The 22,450-nt window shown below is 31.4% G+C and overlaps 5 protein-coding genes across 5 annotated transcripts in view; 1 reads left to right on the forward strand and 4 right to left on the reverse strand.

Annotated features, from left to right (window-relative positions):
* The window catches only part of LOC105622803 (cadherin EGF LAG seven-pass G-type receptor 1-like), a 63,864-nt gene extending 60,389 nt beyond the window's left edge, over positions 1–3,475 (reverse strand). Inside the window, exon 1 of the mRNA XM_012204214.1 lies at positions 3,300–3,475. Coding sequence (XP_012059604.1) covers positions 3,300–3,475 — 176 coding nt within the window. The remainder of the gene's footprint in view (positions 1–3,299) is intronic.
* An 8,543-nt stretch (positions 3,476–12,018) lies between these two features.
* Positions 12,019–15,505, reverse strand: LOC105622767 (codanin-1). Its single transcript, XM_012204179.1, has 9 exons — positions 15,224–15,505; positions 14,858–15,134; positions 14,603–14,763; positions 13,936–14,526; positions 13,593–13,826; positions 13,173–13,535; positions 12,805–12,970; positions 12,471–12,739; positions 12,019–12,168 (listed from the first exon to the last, which is right to left on the reverse strand). The coding sequence occupies exons 1-9, from the start codon at positions 15,503–15,505 to the stop codon at positions 12,019–12,021; spliced, it is 2,493 nt and encodes an 830-aa protein (XP_012059569.1).
* Positions 15,506–16,484: 979 nt separating this feature from the next.
* LOC105622768 (ubiquitin-like protein 4A) lies at positions 16,485–17,432 on the forward strand. The gene is made up of 3 exons (XM_012204180.1): positions 16,485–16,532; positions 16,836–16,941; positions 17,131–17,432. Exons 1-3 carry the CDS (start codon positions 16,485–16,487, stop codon positions 17,430–17,432), a joined length of 456 nt encoding a protein of 151 aa, XP_012059570.1.
* Positions 17,433–17,624: 192 nt separating this feature from the next.
* Positions 17,625–19,556, reverse strand: LOC105622769 (gem-associated protein 2). Its single transcript, XM_012204181.1, has 5 exons — positions 19,453–19,556; positions 19,271–19,358; positions 19,049–19,207; positions 18,692–18,970; positions 17,625–17,809 (listed from the first exon to the last, which is right to left on the reverse strand). The coding sequence occupies exons 1-5, from the start codon at positions 19,554–19,556 to the stop codon at positions 17,717–17,719; spliced, it is 723 nt and encodes a 240-aa protein (XP_012059571.1). The 3' UTR covers positions 17,625–17,716.
* A 1,492-nt stretch (positions 19,557–21,048) lies between these two features.
* Positions 21,049–22,450, reverse strand: part of LOC105622804 (DDB1- and CUL4-associated factor 8) — a 4,390-nt gene continuing 2,988 nt past the window's right edge. Inside the window, exons 5-9 of the mRNA XM_012204215.1 lie at positions 22,215–22,371; positions 21,949–22,111; positions 21,487–21,611; positions 21,270–21,395; positions 21,049–21,096 (exon numbers count right to left, since the gene is read on the reverse strand). Of these exons, the coding sequence (XP_012059605.1) occupies positions 21,049–21,096; positions 21,270–21,395; positions 21,487–21,611; positions 21,949–22,111; positions 22,215–22,371 (619 nt within the window). The remainder of the gene's footprint in view (positions 21,097–21,269; positions 21,396–21,486; positions 21,612–21,948; positions 22,112–22,214; positions 22,372–22,450) is intronic.

Raw genomic sequence — 22,450 nt, forward strand, 5'->3', positions numbered from 1 at the left:
CTACATATTATACTTCGTACTAGTTATTATACTATATTATTAGTTAGTAAGAAGAAGATATATATATATATATATATATATATATATATATATATATATAAAACATGAAATTTACAATTTAATTGACACATTTATCTCTTTATATTTATTATATCTAAATTAATTTAATCTTTTAACAGTTTATAAAGAATAATTTAATATTACTATACTATCTAAATTTGTAAAATGTTTTTTTCCTGTTTAAAAAATACAGAAAGAAAATAGCTTATTTTTTATCTAATCTCTTCAAAAATTTCTTTTTTTTTATGGAAGATTAACTGTTTAAATTCCAATTTTAATAATCGAATTTTTATATCGTTTGTATATAATCCGGTAATTATACTATAAAATGGAACGAAACGAAAAGAAAATTATGCAAAACAGAATCATTTTACAAAAGAGGTCAATTCCAGAAGTTGTCAGATACCAATCGCTGAAATAAATGAGTGGTATCAAGGAGTGATATTGCGTACATAATGAATATCATTGATCAAATATCAATTTGATTAAATATCAATTGAATATAACTACGACCGGAGTAATATAGAAATCTACCAGAAACATTATTAAACTCTCTTATCAAATGTCGATGGAATCACTGTAATAAGATCGAGTATTCCATTTATAATATTATTTAATTTATTGTTAGAAAAATAAAAGTAAATAAAAAGAAGTGTTAAAAAATTACTGTTTAGTTTATATTTCACGCAAAAGAACCGCAATTAAAAAAAATATTAAAATGCATATAAGAATAATCATAAGATAATATGATTAACATACGTAATGTGCAAGAAGTGCAATGTAAAACGAATTCCTCTTTCGACGACAAAGAAAGAAAAATTAATTGAATAATAACAAAGTAGTAATAAAATAGAAAGAATAATAAAGAAATAGAAAGATAAGCAATAAAGAAATGAAAATAGTTATATGTATCATCGCTTCGTAATGAAAAGCTAACAGTTCATTCGCGATATTGAACTATCGTTGGATATACGTAAATAAACGAACGTGACTGTTGAATGAGCGATTTTCTTTGGAAAATACAGAGAAAAAGGGGGAAAAGATAGAATTACGAAAAATCAAAGAAAGAGAAAACGACAGAGAAAGTTTCATTATTATTACAGACACGAGGATTATTCGTTCAACTTATAATTAATACTAACTAACTCGGACGTCTTTCCCGCTGATTTCATTATCTTTTTCTTTAAAAAAATATAATATTTTACACACGAAATTATTCTTTCCACACGAATTTAGTTAACTACTGAAACAGTGGTGAAGCTGGTATATAAAAGAATATCTGAGAAGAAACTCTTTTAATGAAAAATAAACATAAAAATTGTGTTTATGATGCTTCAGTTCCTTTGATATATAATTACAAAATGTAAAATTTTATGGACAATAGAAAAAAGTGAGCTCTCTTGAAAATTAACTTTCAAAAATATCTACACAGAAATCCACTTAGCACACTTAATGGAACTAGTAATATTAGTCATCAATGTTAAAGTAATAAATTTATATTATCTAAACTGATAATGAAACTAAATTGATGATAACGCCAACAAAATCAAGAGTAAAATAATAATTAATGAAAAATATAGAGATGCATCTCGTTAAAAATATCGAAATTCAGTAAACTTATATAGCAAGAAAACGTTATAAGTTTAAAATTCCGCAGAAAAACGTATGGAGACCTGTTGAACTCAACCAGATCAACTTGGTAAAATTCTCATACGGATTCATACTTATTTTCGTTTTTCGTTTATTTAACAACTTAAGAAAAGTAAAGAAAGTTATCTTTGCTATTATTTATTATTATTATAAATGTGAAAATGTCGAAAGAAAAATATGAACCGATATTATGGATATTTTCTGATATCGGTGATCATCTCCATTACGAAGAAATTTCGTCGATTTTCTTGATATATCGAAATCTCTTGGAAGCGAAATATGAGAAGGATTTACATTGAGTAGGAGAATGGGATAAAACGTCAGAAGAACGGCGCGTTTTATCGACGCCATTTACGACGATACCTTTTGTCCAGTCTTTCCTACTATATCGAAGATTACTGGTCTTTCTTCGATCGATCGAATCGCGCGAAGGGAAACTTCGTGGTTGCACTTTCCCATTTCCCAGCAATTTCCGGAATGGGACATGATCGATCGTGAAACTTTATCTCTCTCGCGCTCTCACTCTTTCTTCATTTTCCTTTGTGTGTGTCATTCTCTTCGCAGCATTTCTTCGCCAATGATTCACGTTCGAAGATGAAGGTCAAAATGTCGTTTACGGCACGAGTCATCGATTTTGTGATTATCGACAGGATAAAATTTCTAAAGTTGCACGATCGTTAAAAATATATATGATATTGAGAAATTAGATCGCTGGAAAAACGCAGGAAAAAAGGACTTCTCTTCATCGAAGGAACGAGGTCATGGAAGAAGGCCGAAGTGGTAAAGTCGTTTAGTATTCCGGCGGTATCGTCTTTCAACGTAAAGGTACACCGATTAGCTCTGTGACGAAGGAATCGGCGATCCATAAAGAACTGCGAACAAAATCGCCGACGTGCCGAAAATAAAAGGATATAAAGTAAACGTGACTGGCGTATCGCCGAATTTTCTGACCGATTTCTCAGTTAAATTGCTGCACATTTTTCAGAAATACAGCACGCGAAATAATAACTCACAAAATGAAAAACGTGCCATTAACAGACATGCAATTTTTTTAATTTTTGCAATATCGTTAACCATTTTGTCTTTAATAAAATCCATAGAGAAGAAAACGTGATACAATATCATTATTTTCATTCTGTTACAAATTAATCCGATTAAATTCTTCGTCAAGATCCTTAGAATACAAATGAAACGATGCAAAAATTGCAAAATAACAAGTAATAAACGATTAATTTAAAACGTAGAGAGAATAAAAAGAAGATAGAACATGAAGATTAATTAATCGTTTCGTTAAGTTCTTTTTTCTTTGCTGATAATAATAAATAATTAAATAAGAGAATACTTCTCGCATGATAATTATATCTCGAGAGATAGAAAAAAATAAAAATGCAATTTTCTAAATATTAATATTCAATTCTAATATTTAATTCTTCTGTCTTATATCTTATATCTTATTCTATTAATTACCATAACATTTTATTCCACAGTTATTAACATATTCTTTAGCACGGTTTTTCAATGCTTTCGTATCCGAAAATTCCATATCGAAATATTAAATAAACGCTTTGTCTGCTTAAAGTTAAACTTACCTATAGGTGATGAACGCAAACACCAGGGCCACCAGGGACAGACTTCCTCCGAGCACGACGATGAGGCTGAGCACGCCGTCTTGGTCGAAGGAACTTGCGATTCCCGTGGAAACGCCATTAGCTATTCCGCCGGGTTGCGGAAAACCATGAATCGCGCCGGTGTAGAGCGTCTCCATGTCGCCGTTATACCAGCATCTACGACAGAATAAATCCAATTTATCAAACGAATACAAATGAAAAGCAAACATGAAGATAATTAGAAAGAAAAGGATAATTAATATATGTAAGGGAAAAATGTGGAGACATTGCCGTTTTGAAGTTTTAATTACCACATATCCTTCATTAAGGAAAATGATAGATAATGAAAAATAGGGAAATAGATTTAATTAACTGGAATTAATTAATGCATGCGACAGCGCAAATATTTTCGCTATTTACTCGATTCCGATGAAATTAAAGGAAGAATATAAATTAATAATAAACGTTTACCGCGATCCGGAGAAACGTTTATCGCAATAGCTTTGGCTTTCATCGTCGTAAATTTTAATTAGCAACAGAGACTATCAACTCTCGGGACACAGATTTTGACGATTCAAAATATTAGGAATATCAGAGATTACCGCACCTGAGGACACAGTTTTGTGTAATGTATTCGGACTGCTGCACGTGTTACTACTATATCTCTGGATGATATCAGAGATTCGGTCCTGAGTAAATCTTGGTCTAGCATTACTAGAACAAGGACACTTTATATCATATATTATATAATACTATAATTTAATTTTCTTGTCATAAAGATAATGCAAATCTTAATATGATTTCAATTATATTTAAATATAAAGAACATAATTATATCTGTCTCTACGAATTTTTTTAGTATTTAAGAAAATGAAAGGAAATAAAGCAAGCGCAAAATATGTTTTAATTATTTAAATATCATTGGCAAAATAATAACAACAATTTTGATATGCCAAATGCGTGTTAAACTTATTTTCAACTCATACATTTTGATTAAAATTGTAAAATCAATTATTTCCGAGATGTTGTTTGTCTTATTTTGTTATTTTCCTGTGCAACAATTCCAAATTATTTATCAAAACTGCAAATCTTGATCTCAACTTATCCGATACGAACCAATAATTGTCGGACTTGTTTCAATTTATTTCACTAGCACGCATTAACGAACTTGCAAATCTTTTTTCAAAGAATATCATCGTAATTAAATTGAATATTCAAAAAAAGATAATCAAATATACATATATTATGTATTTTATTTTGAAAATGATATAATCAAATGGTGTATTCAATACATAATTGATGCAGATAATTAATTAAATATTTCTGTTTTTCGCGTATGTATAATTTTCGCGTATGTATTTGATAAATTTATTTATCCATTTACGTAAACAAAATTGGATTTCATTATCTCAATTCGACGTAAATGATTTTATAATTTATGCGAGCGTGAACCTTATTGTGGAAAACATGGATGTGCCGTGAAATCGTATACAAGATATATTGAATGGCGATGTTAGCCGATCAAATATAATTAACTTGTTAATTGTGAGCACAACATTTGCATTGTCAACTTCAGGTAACAATGTATGAGCAAAAGTTTTCCACGTCACGGCAAATCGATCAATCTTTCTCATGAACTGGTCAGCAAACGAGATTTTTAAATTAATAATAATACGTATGCTAATTTCCAAGTTGTTAGTTCAATCACGAAGTTTTAATTGAATCAATCATTTTAAAACCTTCAATTAATAATTTAAATTTTGCACGAACACAATGTAAACGTGTTTTTATGTACTTTTTATACGTGTTTTTTATTTAGCCATCACCTAGATTCATTATAAATGTTTCTTTTCCTTATAACCTGCATATACCAGTAGCAAATTAACAATACTGTGGCACATTTATTATTAAATAAGTATTGATGTTATACTGACTAACATAATTCATTAATTTAGTTAAATTATTAAATTATTGATATAAAATCGACTTAATTAAATTATTAAATTATTAATATAAAATCAACACACTCTTACAAATATCAAAAAATGTTATTTGTTAAAGTAAATAATTATGTTATTTTAATAAAAATATTTACAAAACTTTTTGTTTATTGTTTTTGTTAAAATCATATCCTCCATGCTTGTCACTTCATACTCTAACTGGGTGAAAGGTGAGAAGCTTTGCAAGTAACATGACTTTTATTTCTTCACGACAATACTTTTCACGCAATAACACACAATTCATCATCCATCTCGAGAACTTTCACGACACCTTCTTCTAGGAAAGCAAGCTGTGTGACATTGCAACGGTGTACAACGGTGAAAAGGGTTTCTAGCCTTTATCCGACATTCACCATGTAAAAGCATACGAAAGCCATGCTTCTCTCGTTTGTACGAAATTCACTTTTGCACATAGTCATCTGTGTGTATAATTAATATTTGCATAATATTTTCCTTTATAAAATTTTATTCCAAGTTTTCCTTCTTCTTTCTATTCTTCGGATTTATATAGCGAGAATTCTTTTTGATTGAAAAATTAAAACTGATTAAATTCCATTATATTAAAGAAAAATATAATTTGTATTTATTTGATAATTTTATTTTCGTTTATTAATAGTAGAATAGTATTATGGGAATAGTGTTGGAGGGGAATGAAATATAGCATTTCGGAAGCCATCAAATGTCATATATATTGCAATGATGAATGCGATCTACGTGCAACCGACTGGAAGTGCGAAATGGGACATGTCACGTTAACTATTCCAATCAGCACTAGTTGACAACTGCGCGCTACGTAATAATGTTTAATGGCATTCGATGATAGTTTTGCATATCGATCGATAACGATATTGGTTATCAATCGCTCAACCAAAATACAAAATACGTGATAGATAATATTGAGCAACTGTTTTCAAGCTCCATCCGATGAACATTCGTGCAAGTTAGTATCCATTCATCATTTTATTTTGTTCTAAGCTTCACTATGTTCGTCCTAAAAACTTTCTGCGATATTTTTGGACATTCACAGTATCTGTAATCTTGCGCAAATTGCGGCCAATTGATGACTGGTACCGATTTATTGGAAGATTTACAAGTAATTCGGCCTTACAACAAACAGACATGACTGTCTTTTTATGTCCAGATATACAATGTTCCGATATGTGTATTGAAAAATTATATTTTCAGTAAATATTACGATCAAAAAAGCTCATTTTAAAAGAAATTGCTTAAACTTTAACCAAAAATATTGTAAGTATAGTTATTACTGTATTATAATTATTAATATATCAACCGTTATTAATATATCAAAAGTTATTTGCTGTAACAAAATTTTAATGTAACATTTCGAATATACGAAAATATTTTATGAGATACGTCTGCCATTAAAACATTATTTCAAAGCGAATATAAAAATGTATTAATTTCCAACGTTTGTATTTTAAATACCATTAAATGCCGGTAAAACTTTTACTTTAATATAAGAGCATATGATTTTCTATAAACATTCTATTCGATTTTCCTCGTTGCAACTCTAAAAGTAATTGATTGCAATATATATATATATATATATATATATATATTTGTATTACATGTTATACATGTCTATCAATGAGTACTTTATATCATTATTCACTTCATACATATTTTGGTTTTATATCTTTTTACACAACGTAAAGATCAGCATTCAACGATCGATGTTCTGGCGTAAATAAATATTAGAGTAAGTCAAAACACACATAAATACATAAAGTATCACACATCGAATATAAAGGAAGAGGACCGTAAACAAAGCTTCTAGCAAAGTTGAGACAACTTTTACTTTTTGTCTCAATTTTCGTCTCCTAAAAGCTTACGTTTCTGTTATTTTTTCTTTAATGGTCGTCTACAATATGGAGTATACACATATAAGTTTGATATAAGAAAGTAACCTAATGTACTTTCTGTGTAAGGAGGCTATAAAAGTATTGGCGTAAGCGAAATAAATTAGTTTTATTTCTTATTTCATCCCTTACGCTCAACTCGCGCAGTAAGATTGTTAGCTATAAATAAAATAAAAATTATTACAATTGTATACTTTTATTTCTTACACCAGACTTACTCCATGTATTGTAATCGAGTACTTACATTTGATTTACACTCCGATTTATGATTAAAGTTTGGAGCGTTTGTGGAGCGAAAATTAAAAATAAGTCGATTCTGCCGATTTTTATTTTCCTCAGAATGTTCAAATGAAAACTAAGATTATAAATCTGCATTTTCGTAGCCCATTTTTTTAATTAGGACCGTCTTAAGATATCATGAGCTGAATTAGCATAAATATATATTTATCTTAAAACAGTACTTAAGATAAAAATATTTGAAACGACTACATGCACGAGTAAAATTATAAAGATGTAAAAATGCTTAATGTGTATTTTCTCACAAAATTAATTTTTATTGTTTATTACTTAAGACGATCTTAAAACAAGAATGATCCAGCGTTTTTTCCAGATGAGTCGGACTTACTTCGCACTCTTGGCAGAGACGCGTCGACAAAATGGCAGGATCAACGGATCAACAGACAACTCCGTCGTTCATGTTTCGCAGTGACGATCCATGTGACGAGCGGCAAGAGCCACGTGATGGCGCGAAACGGCCGCTTCGCGTGTTCCGGCGAGACCGACACCGGCCGGCACGTCGAACGGGAAATGCACCCTGATCGTTATCACTCCTTGATACAACCGACGTTCTGCTGCGCATTCGAATTCATTGCGTTTCTTTCGCGCTTCTGCCTCCGAGAGTCGCGACGTTCCTTACGCCAACAATTAGTTCCGATACATGTCGTCGGTCATATCTGCAAAGATTTCGCAAAATGATTAAGTTGATAAAAAAAACACGGATCGCTTTAGCGCTTTAACTTTATAATTTTATCTAATATGGCGTCGATCGAGTTCGTAAGAATAACAGATTGCGATATATCGTTCAATAAGAGTACGTGTTCTAAAACGTAATTAAGTTCATCTCCCTACTACCAGAGAGACTACATTCCAGAACGTCCTTTCTGAGAAAAATTTTACTCGATTTAATGTAGTGTACGTTATGTGTACTATATATTTCGAGTAAAATTTTCCTCGGAGAGAACGTTGTGAAATTATATATAGTTATGTTTTGGAACGCATCTCAGGTAGAGGAGTTATTTTCGTTACGATCAAATTCAAATTACCGAAGTATCGATTCCGGCAAATAAAGCGAATGAGATCTTAATAAGATCTATTGAGATATTCGAAGGACTTGATGAGAGATTTTCGTATTTCTCGTTCGAGATCGAATGTTCGCTAACGAAAGATAAATTCACATTAATGCACGGGGTTTATTGTTAAATGCGGCTACATTCAAGCTAATTAATGTATTCAATTTTATTTTTACGTCAATAAATCGCGCGGAAAAAGATGCAATGAAATTTTTACCGTGTCTTCCATTATCGTCCTCCAGCAATCATCAAGATTCCCGATTCTTATCTTCGTTTATCAGTTATTCATCACCTGTCGAAAGCGGTCTGTTTTTCCTGTAAATCGGAATCGCGCCTCGAGAAATGGCGTTGATCGGCAGCTATCTTAACTCAACAGCACCGCGATACGACGACAAGTGAAATAAAAACCGGAGGACGGATTAATTCGCGGGTAAATCAACCGGGATCAGTCGTACCATCGTCCGATAGAACGCGGACGGGAAACCCGGACACGAATGCGAACGCGACGGACCGCGGATCACGACTGCGAGGAACGAGGAACTCGTTCGCGCTCCGCGAACGCGCGCGCGGAACTGCGCCGCGCATGTACACGCGTCGTACGGCATGAAGTTTGCCCAATCTCTAGGGGAACCGAGAAATTCCGCTCGATTATGTCTACCGCGCTTGTCTTGAAAATTACTCATTTCTCTCGCGACGATTGAATTGAATTATTTCAAGAAATGTATTAAGTAGTGCGCTTACAAAAACATTACGAAGACACATCTAGAGATTATTTCTTTCATTAATCCACGCTACCCAAATCAACAACGATTTTTTCATTGTTTTTAATTGATTTCTTCATTGTAATTGAGTTCAGATTTTAAATCCCCCACCAAAAACATATTGAATATGTTGATAGAAACTTTATATAGAAATATATCTTTTTAACTTAATTGTATTAACTTGCAAAAATACAGTAAATGCAAAAAGTATTCTTATAAAGAAAATTTGTATTTAAAAAGTCTTATTAAGACTCTTATAAATTTAAAAAGTTTTATTATAAACTCTAGTATCAAAATAACGTCTTAATCATATCTTTGACGTTAATAAGATGTCATTAAAACTTCATCTTGCTTGCTCAAGAAAAATTTAAATGGTATAATATACAAAATATTTTGGCAATATTTTTTTATAAGTTCTTGAACATATCCGGGTTTGCCTTCACAATCGGATTGAATATTTTCGTCATATCGGATTTGTGACAGATCTCGTATTGCAGTTACGGTGAATGAAAAAGAGAAAAACAAACGGATGTGTTCAAAACAGGTCGCGTTTCCATGCTCGAAAAATCACGTAAAATTATATCGCGCGTGGATTTATGGCACGAAGAGTTTCTGAACACCACATGGCGCAATGTGGCAATAACAATATTTCTTGCATGCAAAATAACTCATCAACAACATGTTGCAAATGAAAATCATAAGTATTCCTTCTCAAAATTTCATATTAATTTAAATGGAATTTCACGACGCAATTTCATACTAATTGATCTTTAAAACCAATAACACTGAAGATATTTTTAATGATTTGAAAATAAAGAATAGAACTAATACTTTGTTAAAATATATTGTACACATAATATTATTTTTTAATAAAATGAATGATTATAAAAAATTAATAGATAAATAAATAACGTGTTCGTGTTATTTTTAAAATAAATTTTTAAAAATAATTACCCAGTATAATAAAATTAAGAATCATTGATTATATTTAAGCAATCAAATATGATGTACGTATTCATTGAATGAAATTCTACGAAAAAAATATTCTATGAGATTAAATAGATTTATCTTTTTAGTAATACGATTACTAATATTAGTGTCATTCTTTTTTTAGCGCGAGTTTAATTCAATAAATCAATAGATCGTTAACGAATTACGGAAGGAAATGTCTGCCTGTCATTCACGAGAACGGAAAATTTTCGATCACTCACTCGTAAGCAACGAACCAAGATACCGTCATCGGACGAAGTGGACAATCATTGAGAGTTATGGTAATGAATGACCTAATTTCGAAAGAACAAAAGGACCATTCTCGTTCTGTTAGGACAATATGCTTGGCTGTATCAGAATCGTTCAAAAAGATGGGTCTTTGAAAACTATCGATTCCTTGATATCCATCCTTTGCGCAAATAGGAATTAGATACTAGTTTCAATGCCAATTAGCATTGGCATTAAAACAATTTTTACGTCATTTAGATAAACAATTATAAATTACTATATTGTATAAATAAATTATTCATGTTCTGATTTTTCTACAACATAATAATTTATTAATAACGTCTATACTAGAATAAAATAATCATTAATCTTAGTTGTATAAAGGGTCTCACATTAATAATACTCGAACTCTACAAGATTTATAGTCAATTTTGATACTCCAGCTGTAGCAGCGTGAGCCTGACAACAATAACGGTGCGCATTGTATTACCTCACCAAAATAGAAAAGCACCCTTGAGAATTTAAAGATGCGAAGAGAGAATTTAAAGATTCCAAGCTATAACGCGTGTCAAAACATGATTTTTTAAAAAGCTATTATCATATCTTAAAGTCAAGTACATATTAATTGATGAAACGCGGTGGATCAATTTGTTTATTTATAAGTAGACAGGAGAAAGATCCACTCAGCGAAAATTCATCAATTTAAATGATAGAACTCCAAATTGCCTCGCTTAAGATTAATATTAATTAGTTGTTAATATTTTAATATTTTAATATGTTAATATTTTCTTTAAAACAATATGATTCACGCAGAAAAAATAAAGATTCAAGTTAACTTTCCAATAACTTTCCAATAATTTACTTACGTATATTTGACAGCAGAGCGTGACTTCGGTAACGTGTATCTCATTACACAAGTGCTGCCGAGTCTGAAGGTACGATAATCTGATTTCATTGTATGGGATGGAGCAATAGTCCGGCATTCGGAGTTGCGGGAACGGAGTAAAGTGGATAATCTAATTTGTGAAGGACAAAAGAGGGTTACAATCGCATAGCAAGGAGTGCCCTCGAGGTATCTTGAAAAGACCATGCCCTGCATCTCGATAAGCTATTTTGATGCATAAACATACAAATGAAAATATAGGAAATACGGAAACATGAAGAAATGTTATGTGAACGTCGATTATAAAATATATATATAGTGTATTTTTTTCAATTATCGTCATATACAAAAAGTTAAAATTTATTTTCCTACTCATAAAATATTTGTTCATATACATATCCGAAACGAATCATACGTATGCATTTTCGTTATGTGTACATTTACAAAACAAAAATGTTTCATATTTGTAATATACAACAATATACACAAATATATTTATATATTATATATACATAAGATAGTAATTATATTTACAGAAATTCATCTCAACAAAGTCATACTTTCCAATTATCGCAGTATCATTAACTATACCTACGTTAACTACGTCAGTCTATAGTTCATCATCGTCGCAAAATTCGATCTCGTGATATGTTTCAGCTATCCAACCAAGGAGGTACTTGACTTTCTCTGTCGCTTCGTCATTGGCTTTGTAACCCTCAATAGCCTCGGACAGGCACTTCGATAAAAGTTTTAACAAAGGCTGTGGATAATAAAATCGATGTTAACAATAGATATACGATCAATCAGGAATAAAGCAACTCGATACTAAAGGTCACTGAAAATACTTTGTGAAAATATTCCGTCCAATTACAGGTATATACTACATATTCTTATTTTTTATCTTTACTTTTTTATCATTAATTAACTTTTTTATTATTAAAAAAATCTTTTAATTTTATATTATTTTTTTTAATATTAAAATTACAGAAAGCAATACATAAATATTTTTTAGTTCCATTATTTTATCTCAAATAATTCGAATTATATCGCATTTAAACTTACCACAGGCCAGTCTTGTCTAAATAAAGCTACACATTGATCGCTAAGACTATCTCCATCAAGTATCTTTGTTTCTAATAATCTTTTTAGAAATTTGCCAAAAATTGGCCACAAAGCGTCGTTTTGTGGTTGCATTAATAACATAATATTTCTAGAACACAGTATTCTACGCATAGGCGAATCATCTTCGTCATTTCTTAAATTGTTCGACAACCATACTTTAATCAATTTGTCCTGGACTTCTCGTGTAAAGAGATCCATTCTATATGCCACTAAAAATGTAAAATATAATTATAATTTTATCACACTCTTGAGATTTCAGTATTATTAAACATACCTAAAAATAGCGCAAAATCTATACTGAGATAACACAAAACTTTCTGTGGTCCTGGTAATAAATCATCTCTTTGATTGAATGATTGATACAGTTTATCTAAAGTACTCAATACAGACGAAATAGTCAAATCTATACCATTATTATCCAACATATGCCATATTAATCCCTAAACAAAAAAACAAATAGAAATTTATATCTAAATATTAATAGTTTAAAGTCATTAATTTTAGAAACAATAAAAATTAATATTTTTGTTTTAAAAATTATACATCTAACGCGTCAATATATCCGAATTTTAATTATTAAATTATTAAATTCTTTATTTATCAAGTTATTAATTTATCAAGTTTATGTTATTATATTCTTACTCGAAGTTCGTCCATCATAGTAGTAGGATTAGGAGCATCCATATTGTGATATTTTTCCTGTTTGGAATGCACAGGACTATTGTTTCGAAAGAACCTGTTAATCTCAAGTTCCATATCCTTTATAAACAAGGAATCGCCAGCAATATGCGACTGAATCCACTGATTTATTCGTTCCATCGCTATTCTAGTCGCAATCTTGATGCACATTTCCTTGACTGCCGTTAAAGAATCTTCTGCTAATAAAGATTCTATCGATGCCGCGACTCGCGTTTCGCAAATTGCTGGAATTGTTTTCTCACATTGATCCTTCAATTCTCTCGACGCGTTGTTGGCCAATGTATTCATGTCGCTCGCAAGTAAAACCTAAACACCAAATTTTTCATGTAACATAAAATTTTCTTTACAATCGCAAGATATTACCTTAAATTCGTTGAAGTAATTTTTTGACAGTTCACTCTGTTCATCGGAGTCTTTCTCAATATGCTTGTGTTTCAGAATTTTTCTGAAAGAATTTAAGTTTGCTTCTCGCGATGAAGTCAATAAAGTATTACACATATGCTTCACACAAGTTGACGCGACTCTTTCGGAAACAAAATCAACAGTCTTCCGAGTAGAAGCTGGTTGACCATGGAAAAAGGCTTCCTCCAATTGTAACTGCCATAACAAAAATTTATTAAGTATATAGTAACATAAAGCAATATTAAAAATATAAATATATGAATAAATATATGAATAAATATATGAATATTGAATAAAAAAATACCTCCAAGTGTTTTGCACGAGTAGTGCCTCCTAATCTACGTAGTTGACTAGTAACAGGTGTAATATGTTTATTAGAATTGATATTCAAATTCGTTCCGTTTCCGTGAAACAAAGAGAATGTCGATTCCATTCGCGAACAGCACATACGCATCGTTCGATCAGTAATTATATCTAATTTATCGAGACTACTTTTAACAGGAATCACACAATCGACGGAATGTGAATTTTTTTTCTTTTCGAAAAATTTTTCCATCTGTTTGAGACTCTTTAGTTCCTTGATTTTACAAGTCTTTTGCCAAACAATATAGAAATCTCTGGGAAAGTTTGATAGCTCAAACAACCAACATAGGCTGGATTTGAGCAGCACAGCCGATTGTTGAGAAATAAGACAATCAGGGGCAGTAAGATCGGTCTGATTTATAGCATGATAAATATAATACAATAGTTCCAAGATCTGCTTATAATATGGCAGCCGAAGCGATACAATATCCATCATAGCTAGATATTTAATTATCCAAGGGATCGTTAGTGACAGTTTGCCCTCGATTATGGCGTTCTGAAGACAAGCTTGTAAATTTAATGATGGTAATACCTATAATAAAACAATTGAAAAGATTTAAAAGAATTTGACAAGTAACTTTTAACATTTGAATTTTTATGTCACATACCTTACTTCTTATCTCTATTTGTGTCATTATAATCTCTTTAGTAGTATTTGATTCAGACCTATATGGCAATGATATTAAAAGGCCTAATACTTTCGCAAGAAGCCTCAAGCTGGCTAAACAAGTAATAAAATTCTGTTGCGTTTGATCATCAACCATTGTTTCTGCAAAATGAAAAATCCAGAAAAAAAAGTATTTTCCTAAAATTTAAATAGAATATAAACAGTCATGAAATCATTAAAATAATAAAAACTATACCTGAGTCTTCTATTTCACTATTAGCAAACTGAGTATCATTCAATTCCATTATTTCATGTACAAAACAATTCTCCAAATGTGTATAAAATATTGGATTAAATGCATGCAATATAAAATCTTTAAAAAATTCCTGCATGCCAGGAAATGAAGGACCAACACTTTGACTCTGCGATGGTAAAGGAGTCACAAATCTCTTACTGAGTTGCGTCAATTTTTCAGGATTAACATGTTTTAAAGCTTTCAAGAAATTCAAGCTCTCGTCATCCACTACATCATCCTACAATTGATAATAACACGATTGCTTCGTTATTAAGAAATTCTTTTCATAATGATATAATAAAGCATGTTTAATAGTCTTGGGCTTACCTGATGTCTATTCTGTATACATGATATTAACAATTGCGATTTAAATAACCTAGCAATGTGATAATAGTTACTACAGTCATTGTGCATCGCCAACATGCTTCTTATCTTGCCACCAAGTGCAATTTGAAACACCCATCCTGGCACCAAATGATTTTCCTCCCAAATTCTAAGTATATCATAAAAAGCGTCTCTTTGCTTCTTAAAAGTATGGAACGAAATGGTAGACGAGAAATTTTCGCGATTGTCAGTGTCAATTTGAAAAGACACGTTTATCTCCCCCATGGTACACGTCAATTTTTGCGGGCTATAAATATTTAAATATTATATAAGTATTTAAATATTATTATATTAAGTAATGAAAAATCATGAAAAAATATTCATACAAGTAATTCGTGTTAAATTATAATCTCTTTGCTGATCGAATCTCTCGTTCCTTTTAATTAAACATTTTGACATATTTATTTTTTCAGGCCACAATTTTGAAGGTTAAATTTTTGGAACATTTGGAGAAATTCAAAAGAGAGTATTATCTAGGAACACGAGATTTTAATTAGACAGAGATTATACAATCAATGTTATTGTACAATCTTCAATCGCAAAGTGCACATTTTTCAATGTAGAGATTGTATTTTCAAACATATGGATACGTATCACCGCATTCTAATCTATCTCGCTTTATAAGCTTTGTAACCGTAACCGGGTCGGCCAAATTAGGTTAGGTTAATTAACAGACAACCATAGCTTTTTAACAGAGGAACGTGCCTGCATTTTAGACGGCATCACTAAACTCCAGTAGCGCCGCCATCTGAACAAATCCCGAACTACGTAGAATATTTCCAGCAAATAACACATTATATTTTTGATTCTATTCCGTGCTAAGTACGTTCACCTACTCTATAATTGCGTGAAGTGCTCTGACGATTGGAGGAATTGTTACGAGGCATCGCTGTTACTATCGATACCTGCTCGGACAAGCAGATCAGTATATCGATATCCTCGTGTGTCGCTATTCCCGAGAATCCCGAGGGAGAAGAAAAAGAACAGGAGTGAGCAGTCGATGACGCTGATGACGCTGTGTCGTGAATCGTGCGAACGCAAAATATAACCTCTCTGGCACATAAGATGCGCCAGCTTTTGTCGGTCCAGTCAGAGACACCACTATTTCAAGAAACCTGATCTCGCCTGGCTGCGTGCCTCACACGCGTTTGTGCGTCTCACGATCAAACAATTTCGTCTCCACGATCCTCATCGGCCGCTCATCATGAAAGTGATCGTGAAGAAGCTGCAAGGGAAAGAGTGCGTCGTTGACGTGAGTACGGCATGGCTGTCGCGCCGCTCCCTCATTTTCTCGCGAAAGTATCCGCGACTTCCTCTCGTGATCTGAATTCTATCGCAGACCAATACTAAAAATCACGGAGCCCAGATAAGGATTGTCGTTACCTTAAATGAATTTACGCGCTCGAACGTCTATTAAAGCGAAAAATTAAGGTTACAATCCGCCTTTCAAACGAGCATCCTTCTGACGTCAACAATTTTTTTTTTCTCCAAACATCTCAAGAATGTTTTCGTAGAAATTACTCTCATGTCATTATATTGTGTCGTATGATTTTAGATATTGCCGTCAGAGACAGTGTTGGAGTTAAAGCACAAAGTAAGCGATCTCTTGGGCATCGATGTACCACAGCAAAGATTATTACTCACTGGCAAGACTTTAGCGGGTAAGAATACTCGTCTTAGGAGCTTTTCATGTGATGGCACAAATATTCTTTATTTGTTTCTCATCAAGAAATATTAAGAAAAATAGAATGATGTTTATACAGACTCGTGTCACTAAATGGAAAATATTTTTCATTTAGCATTGTATATCGTAATGATTTCTTGTTACAAATATTTTATTTAATCTTCAGATGAAAATCCGCTAAGTTTTTATCCGGGAATCAAAGATGGCAGTAAGTTAAATCTTTTGGTGATCAAGAAAGCAGAGGAAGGCTCCAGCGAAGCGAGATCTTTGCCCCAACAGAAAGCCGGTATCCATCTGCTGAGAGAAGAGGTCTCACGGGTACTTAGGCATTATTATACAGTATCCGAGACAGAGTCCATAGTCAATGAGTTGATAAAGGACTTGAAAAATAAAGTGAATAATCTTAGTTATGATGATCTAGAGAGACTAGCCACTGCGTTACTCCAGGACCAAGAGAACGTAGCTTAAGGATTATTCAAGATTATCCAATTTTCGCTTACCAATTGATTATTGTAATACGAGTTTATTTAATTGAAGCATTGCCTTATATATCGAGTCCTTTAATAATTGGTATTGTGTATTGTAATTTAAAGCGCGATCATACTGACTAAGCAAGACTTGAAACTTAATGTACTATTTACTACGTTTGGAATCTAAGGATAATCTTATGTGAAGTTTATTAAAAATCTCTGTATGTACACAGACATATATCATGTCGCGTCATAAATAATTGTATGCACAATAGGAAATTGTTAAGGATCTGCCAAGTCTAATTGACGAAAGTATCTCGCTACTAGACAGATGAATAAGTTCAGCGCTCCCAACTCCTGCGCGTCCAATTCTCTCTAAAAAAAAACACAAAAAAGAAATAGCGAGATCGTAAAGATAGCGTTAGTAAATTCTGACGTGAACTTTTGTAGATATTAACAAGACCACGAGTTAGTTTAGGCATAGAAGAAAAGTTCAGTCTCTTATTTTCTCAATCTTTTGTAACCCGACAAACGCGAGTTTTTATTATCGCCTGAACCTTTTTCTAATATCGGGAATGACATAGCAACAGCGTAAGTAGAGGAAACAGGAAGTTATATGCAATAAAAATGTTTTGTTAATAGAAATTCAGTGTTTCCTTTTTGTTCCTTTTTCTTTCCTCCTTTTTTAGATCACCTGCTAACAATAAATTCTAACTGAACTTTTCTTTGTAAAATTTACAAATTGATGCTTTAGAACCTAAAGAATCAATATGTTCTGTTTTTATTATATAGCATTTGTGATTCTTAAAAAAGAAACATTGAATCATACTTTCTCTATGCCTTTAGGATCAAATATAACTATATATAAGTATTATATTTTTATAATAAATTTTTTTATATTAAATAAATGACATAATTAACATTAAGAAAAAAATATTTGAATTTTTTCTTTTCTTAAAAGGCATATCTTTCATAGCTTATCGAGATATTCAATCTTGAAATTTTTACATAATTGCTCTTTTTGAGAAATGAGTATTGTATGAATCGAAAAGCAATCAATTAAACTTATTGATCTTTTTCTCTTTTCGTTTTCTGAGGTACAGAACGATATTGGTTAATTTAGGCTGGATTTGGGGAGATGCTATTTGTGTCATTCTATCTTCCATTAAACGTGAAGGATAGTATGACACAAAGCGTTGATAATTAATTATAAGATGTTATGATACTGAATTAGCTTAATCAAATAATGAATATTACAATATCGGCACGAATGACGGAACATGCTCGAGCCAATGAGCGCAGGCAGGAACAAGTATCAGGCTGCAATGGTTGCTCCAAAATCACAAGTAACGTATAGATCCATTGGCCTATTTTGTATTCAACTTTTCTTTCAGTTTCCACAAATTGTACCAGATATTCTAGTACCTGTTCTACATCAGACTGACTAAAGCAAAACAAAGTATTCAGAGTTGGTTCGATTTTTTCTTCGCCATTTAAACAGAAGCTGATCCAAGCATTCTGATCATCTATGTCTGGCTGCAATAGCGAAGAAGAACTAATATAACTCATAATTTCCTCAAGTTTTAGATAAGATTTTATAAGACTTGTATATACCAAATGAATGTCAGGTGGTTTCCACTTGCGCTTGCCTATTAGTATCTCATCTTTCAATTGGCTGACATATAATCTTAACTTGGAAAAGTCTGCAACCTGATATTGTTGCCATTCCACAGTTGGCTTGAGGCTTGCTGGTGCTTGAACGCATCCTGCTAACTTTTATAGTCATATTCATTCCATGATTGCAAGATTTATGGCAATTTACAGGAATTAACTTACAGTCTCCACATAGGCTTTTGTAGGCTCCTTCACACATGAGGGATCTAAATTAGCCACCACTACATCCGCGCATTGTCTGGCTTCTATTCTGCAATAAAACAGAACATGATATGCATGTGCTTTAAATTATAAAATTCAAGAAAATGAAAAAAAAAGTAGCTGAGAAAAAAATGCCAACTTACACCACTCGTTTGATGTACTCTTCTCCGGAAGAAGGTGGCAATGATAGATTAATATCTTCGTTTATTTCTCCCACCACAAATACCGGTTTTTTTAAGTAATCCATCAGAATTCGAATAATTATTCAGTTTAATTAATTCAAAAATTGAAGAAATTACATTTATTCAACGCATTTTTGTCTGAAGCGAAGAAATATGACGGACAAAAGAACATCGCTCTTCCTCGCGGAACGAAATATTAATCGTAGAAGTTAGTAGAAGTTTTAAGTTTGTCATTGAGGTTAAGAAACCTGATATATTGTCAACATGATAAACTACGCATACGTAAAGCCCATTCTACAATGGCAGTAGCAATAGTGAATTAAAGAGTAGGCGTATAAATCGACTAATCATAGTTAATTATCTTTCTCACATTCGACTATGATTGGTTGATTTCTACGCCTACTCCTTAATCCATTACTGCTACTGTCCATTGTAGAATGGGCTTAGGGATACTACATAGCCACGCACTGACGATAAAATCGCGATGAAAATAAATATGGTGCGAGTCCGTGCTAAATCGCGATGTTGAAAATGTATATATTAAAAAAATATATATATAGGTGCGAGTGTTAGATGCGAGTAGGTTTGAGAAGTTTCGTCACGAAATTTATTTCACTTCTAAATTTTAATAATATAATGCCATTTCAAACGACAAAAAGTCCTTGATTATTATAAAAATCGCTATTGTTTTATCATTTTTTAAATATTATACTTATATGTTCCTCTCTCTATTTCTCTTCTTTCGCTTATTCTTTATTAATTAATTTTATTTTGTTCAACGCATTAAAAAATAATAATACAGTAAACCAACTAATTATAACTCAAAATATATGTACTGATTATTTTCAGTCGATATAAAAGATCAATTATAACTAGAATGCAAAGCATCTTCGATACGTTGCGGTGATATTATTATATACATTTCACTACATGAAGTTATACAGTAAAATTTATTATAATTGTGAAACGATTAATATAAAAAAATGCAATAAGTTATAGACTTACGACATTAATTATAAACATTAATAGACAAAAAATGGAACACAGGAATAAAGCATGATAAATAATGTACGAATATATATCTATTATTAAATGATTTATGTTTCTATTTCTAATTAATTAGTTACAATTTTAATTGTGCATCAATTATCACTCTGCATTTATATTTGCCATTTATCCTTTTTAATATAAAAAGATACATTTCGTACATTATACATGTAACTCTCATAGCAATATTAAATCGCGTTAATTTAAGCAACAATTTTAAGATAAAAAACACTGTATTCTTTCAACGTCGCCGTATTCGGATAAATCCTCGATAGAGTTGTCCGATGTGGAGCTACTAGAATTACTACTATCATCATCGATATAGATGTCGTTAGTACCATCTTCGTCTCGATTTGAACTTGATTCGTGTGGGTCCGCACAAAAATGCTAGAAGAAATATAATAGTGTGTGTATAGTCAATTTCATCTCTCTCTCTCCCTCCTTCCTCCTCCCTCCCCCCCCCTCCTCTCTCTCTGGCAGATAATGTCTCCTTAGAGCTCAGTCAAATAATTAGAAGAAGAAATTGTTATTTTCCTCCTTATTTCTTGCGTGGGATTTGTGAAAAAAAGGAAACGTATGAATCACATTCATCAATGCAATTAGTCTACTGCATTCTATTGTATTGCTTTCATCAAGAATGATATCAAAAATTTTCATTGTCTTTAAATAACATGTAGACTTAAAATAACAAGAAAAATAGAAGAAATTATATAAAAAGATAATTTTTACATACATACATTCCCTAATGACCGCATTACCGAAAGTTCTCCTTTCGAAGGCACCCACAGTTTAATGTTGTCATCATATCCGCTTGTCGCAAGAATGGGAATATGCGGATGACCCTCCAAGCAAGTTACCTATAAATTTAGAAAAAATCGCTAGTTTTTTGTTTATACTAATAAAATAAGAAAAAATTATTTATATTAAATTTATGAAATAGAAACTTACGGATTCTCTATCTCCTGTCATATATTGTATGACAGATGCCGAATTTTTTTCCCAAATAAATATATTATTAGTGGATCCAGATACAACATAGTCGCTTTTAGGTCCGAAAAAATTACCTTCATATACTGTAATCAACCAACAAAAGACATGAGTAATTAATTAAATATTAATAAATCAGAATTATTTAAAGCATCGCTTTTCTCAACTATACTAACAAATTCTAAAAGAGATACTTCTATAGAAAGATATTTTAAAAGAAATCTCTTATTAGCAACACATACATAAAAATTAAATAAAAAGTATACCATATTATCGAATCTTGTTTTTTCATATTATACCAGTTTTTTCTCTTTAAACGCGCATAAAGAAAAACGTTTAAGAATTAAAAAGATTCATAGTAATCGTGAGTAAAAAAATAATGTAATTGTGAAATAATGTAATTGCATTTTATGTATAACCTACTCGATGATCTATACACATTCTGATACATATGGGCGTAATCTCCATGTAATGATGTTATTAATCTATTAAATAGGAATAAATCCTTGTTATTATATGAAGCAAGAATTTCTGTTCCGTTATAATTATACATAGCAGATGTTACATATGCATGTTTATCATTTTCCTAAAATATTTATATTATATATGTAAGTAAACAAATATGTAATAACAAATTATATTGCTTTCATTATAAATTTTTTTAGTAATAGACTTAATACAAGACGTACTACATAATTAGGCCATAGTTTATAAAGCGGTTTTGAAGCTTTTCGCCGATCGTATGCCATGACACAGTAAGATTGACCAGCGACGCAAAATTCATTACTATTTGAAGGATTAGAATCTATACTATATAATACTAAACTTTTTTCTACTATAAGTAACCTATGAACAAAAAAAATTATATATGTTACAGAGGATTTATTATAAAAAAAGTTATTATAAAAAAAGTATTATAATAAGG

This window comes from Atta cephalotes (genome assembly GCF_000143395.1).
Source record: "Atta cephalotes unplaced genomic scaffold scaffold00048, whole genome shotgun sequence".
Taxonomy (NCBI): domain Eukaryota; kingdom Metazoa; phylum Arthropoda; class Insecta; order Hymenoptera; family Formicidae; genus Atta; species Atta cephalotes.

Excerpts from the sequence above, each read along its gene's own strand:
- LOC105622768 (XM_012204180.1), top strand. The coding sequence starts at position 16,485 with ATGAAAGTGATCGTGAAGAAGCTGCAAGGGAAAGAGTGCGTCGTTGAC. Across the intron at positions 16,533-16,835 it reads GGAAAGAGTGCGTCGTTGAC|ATATTGCCGTCAGAGACAGT; the intron begins GTGAGTACGGCA and ends GTATGATTTTAG. Across the intron at positions 16,942-17,130 it reads CACTGGCAAGACTTTAGCGG|ATGAAAATCCGCTAAGTTTT; the intron begins GTAAGAATACTC and ends TTTAATCTTCAG.
- LOC105622769 (XM_012204181.1), bottom strand. The coding sequence starts at position 19,556 with ATGGATTACTTAAAAAAACCGGTATTTGTGGTGGGAGAAATAAACGAA. Across the intron at positions 19,208-19,270 it reads CAAAAGCCTATGTGGAGACT|TTAGCAGGATGCGTTCAAGC; the intron begins GTAAGTTAATTC and ends TGACTATAAAAG. Across the intron at positions 18,971-19,048 it reads AACCACCTGACATTCATTTG|CCAGACATAGATGATCAGAA; the intron begins GTATATACAAGT and ends TCGCTATTGCAG.
- LOC105622767 (XM_012204179.1), bottom strand. The coding sequence starts at position 15,505 with ATGGGGGAGATAAACGTGTCTTTTCAAATTGACACTGACAATCGCGAA. Across the intron at positions 15,135-15,223 it reads GTATACAGAATAGACATCAG|GATGATGTAGTGGATGACGA; the intron begins GTAAGCCCAAGA and ends TATCAATTGTAG. Across the intron at positions 13,827-13,935 it reads CTCGTGCAAAACACTTGGAG|TTACAATTGGAGGAAGCCTT; the intron begins GTATTTTTTTAT and ends TTGTTATGGCAG.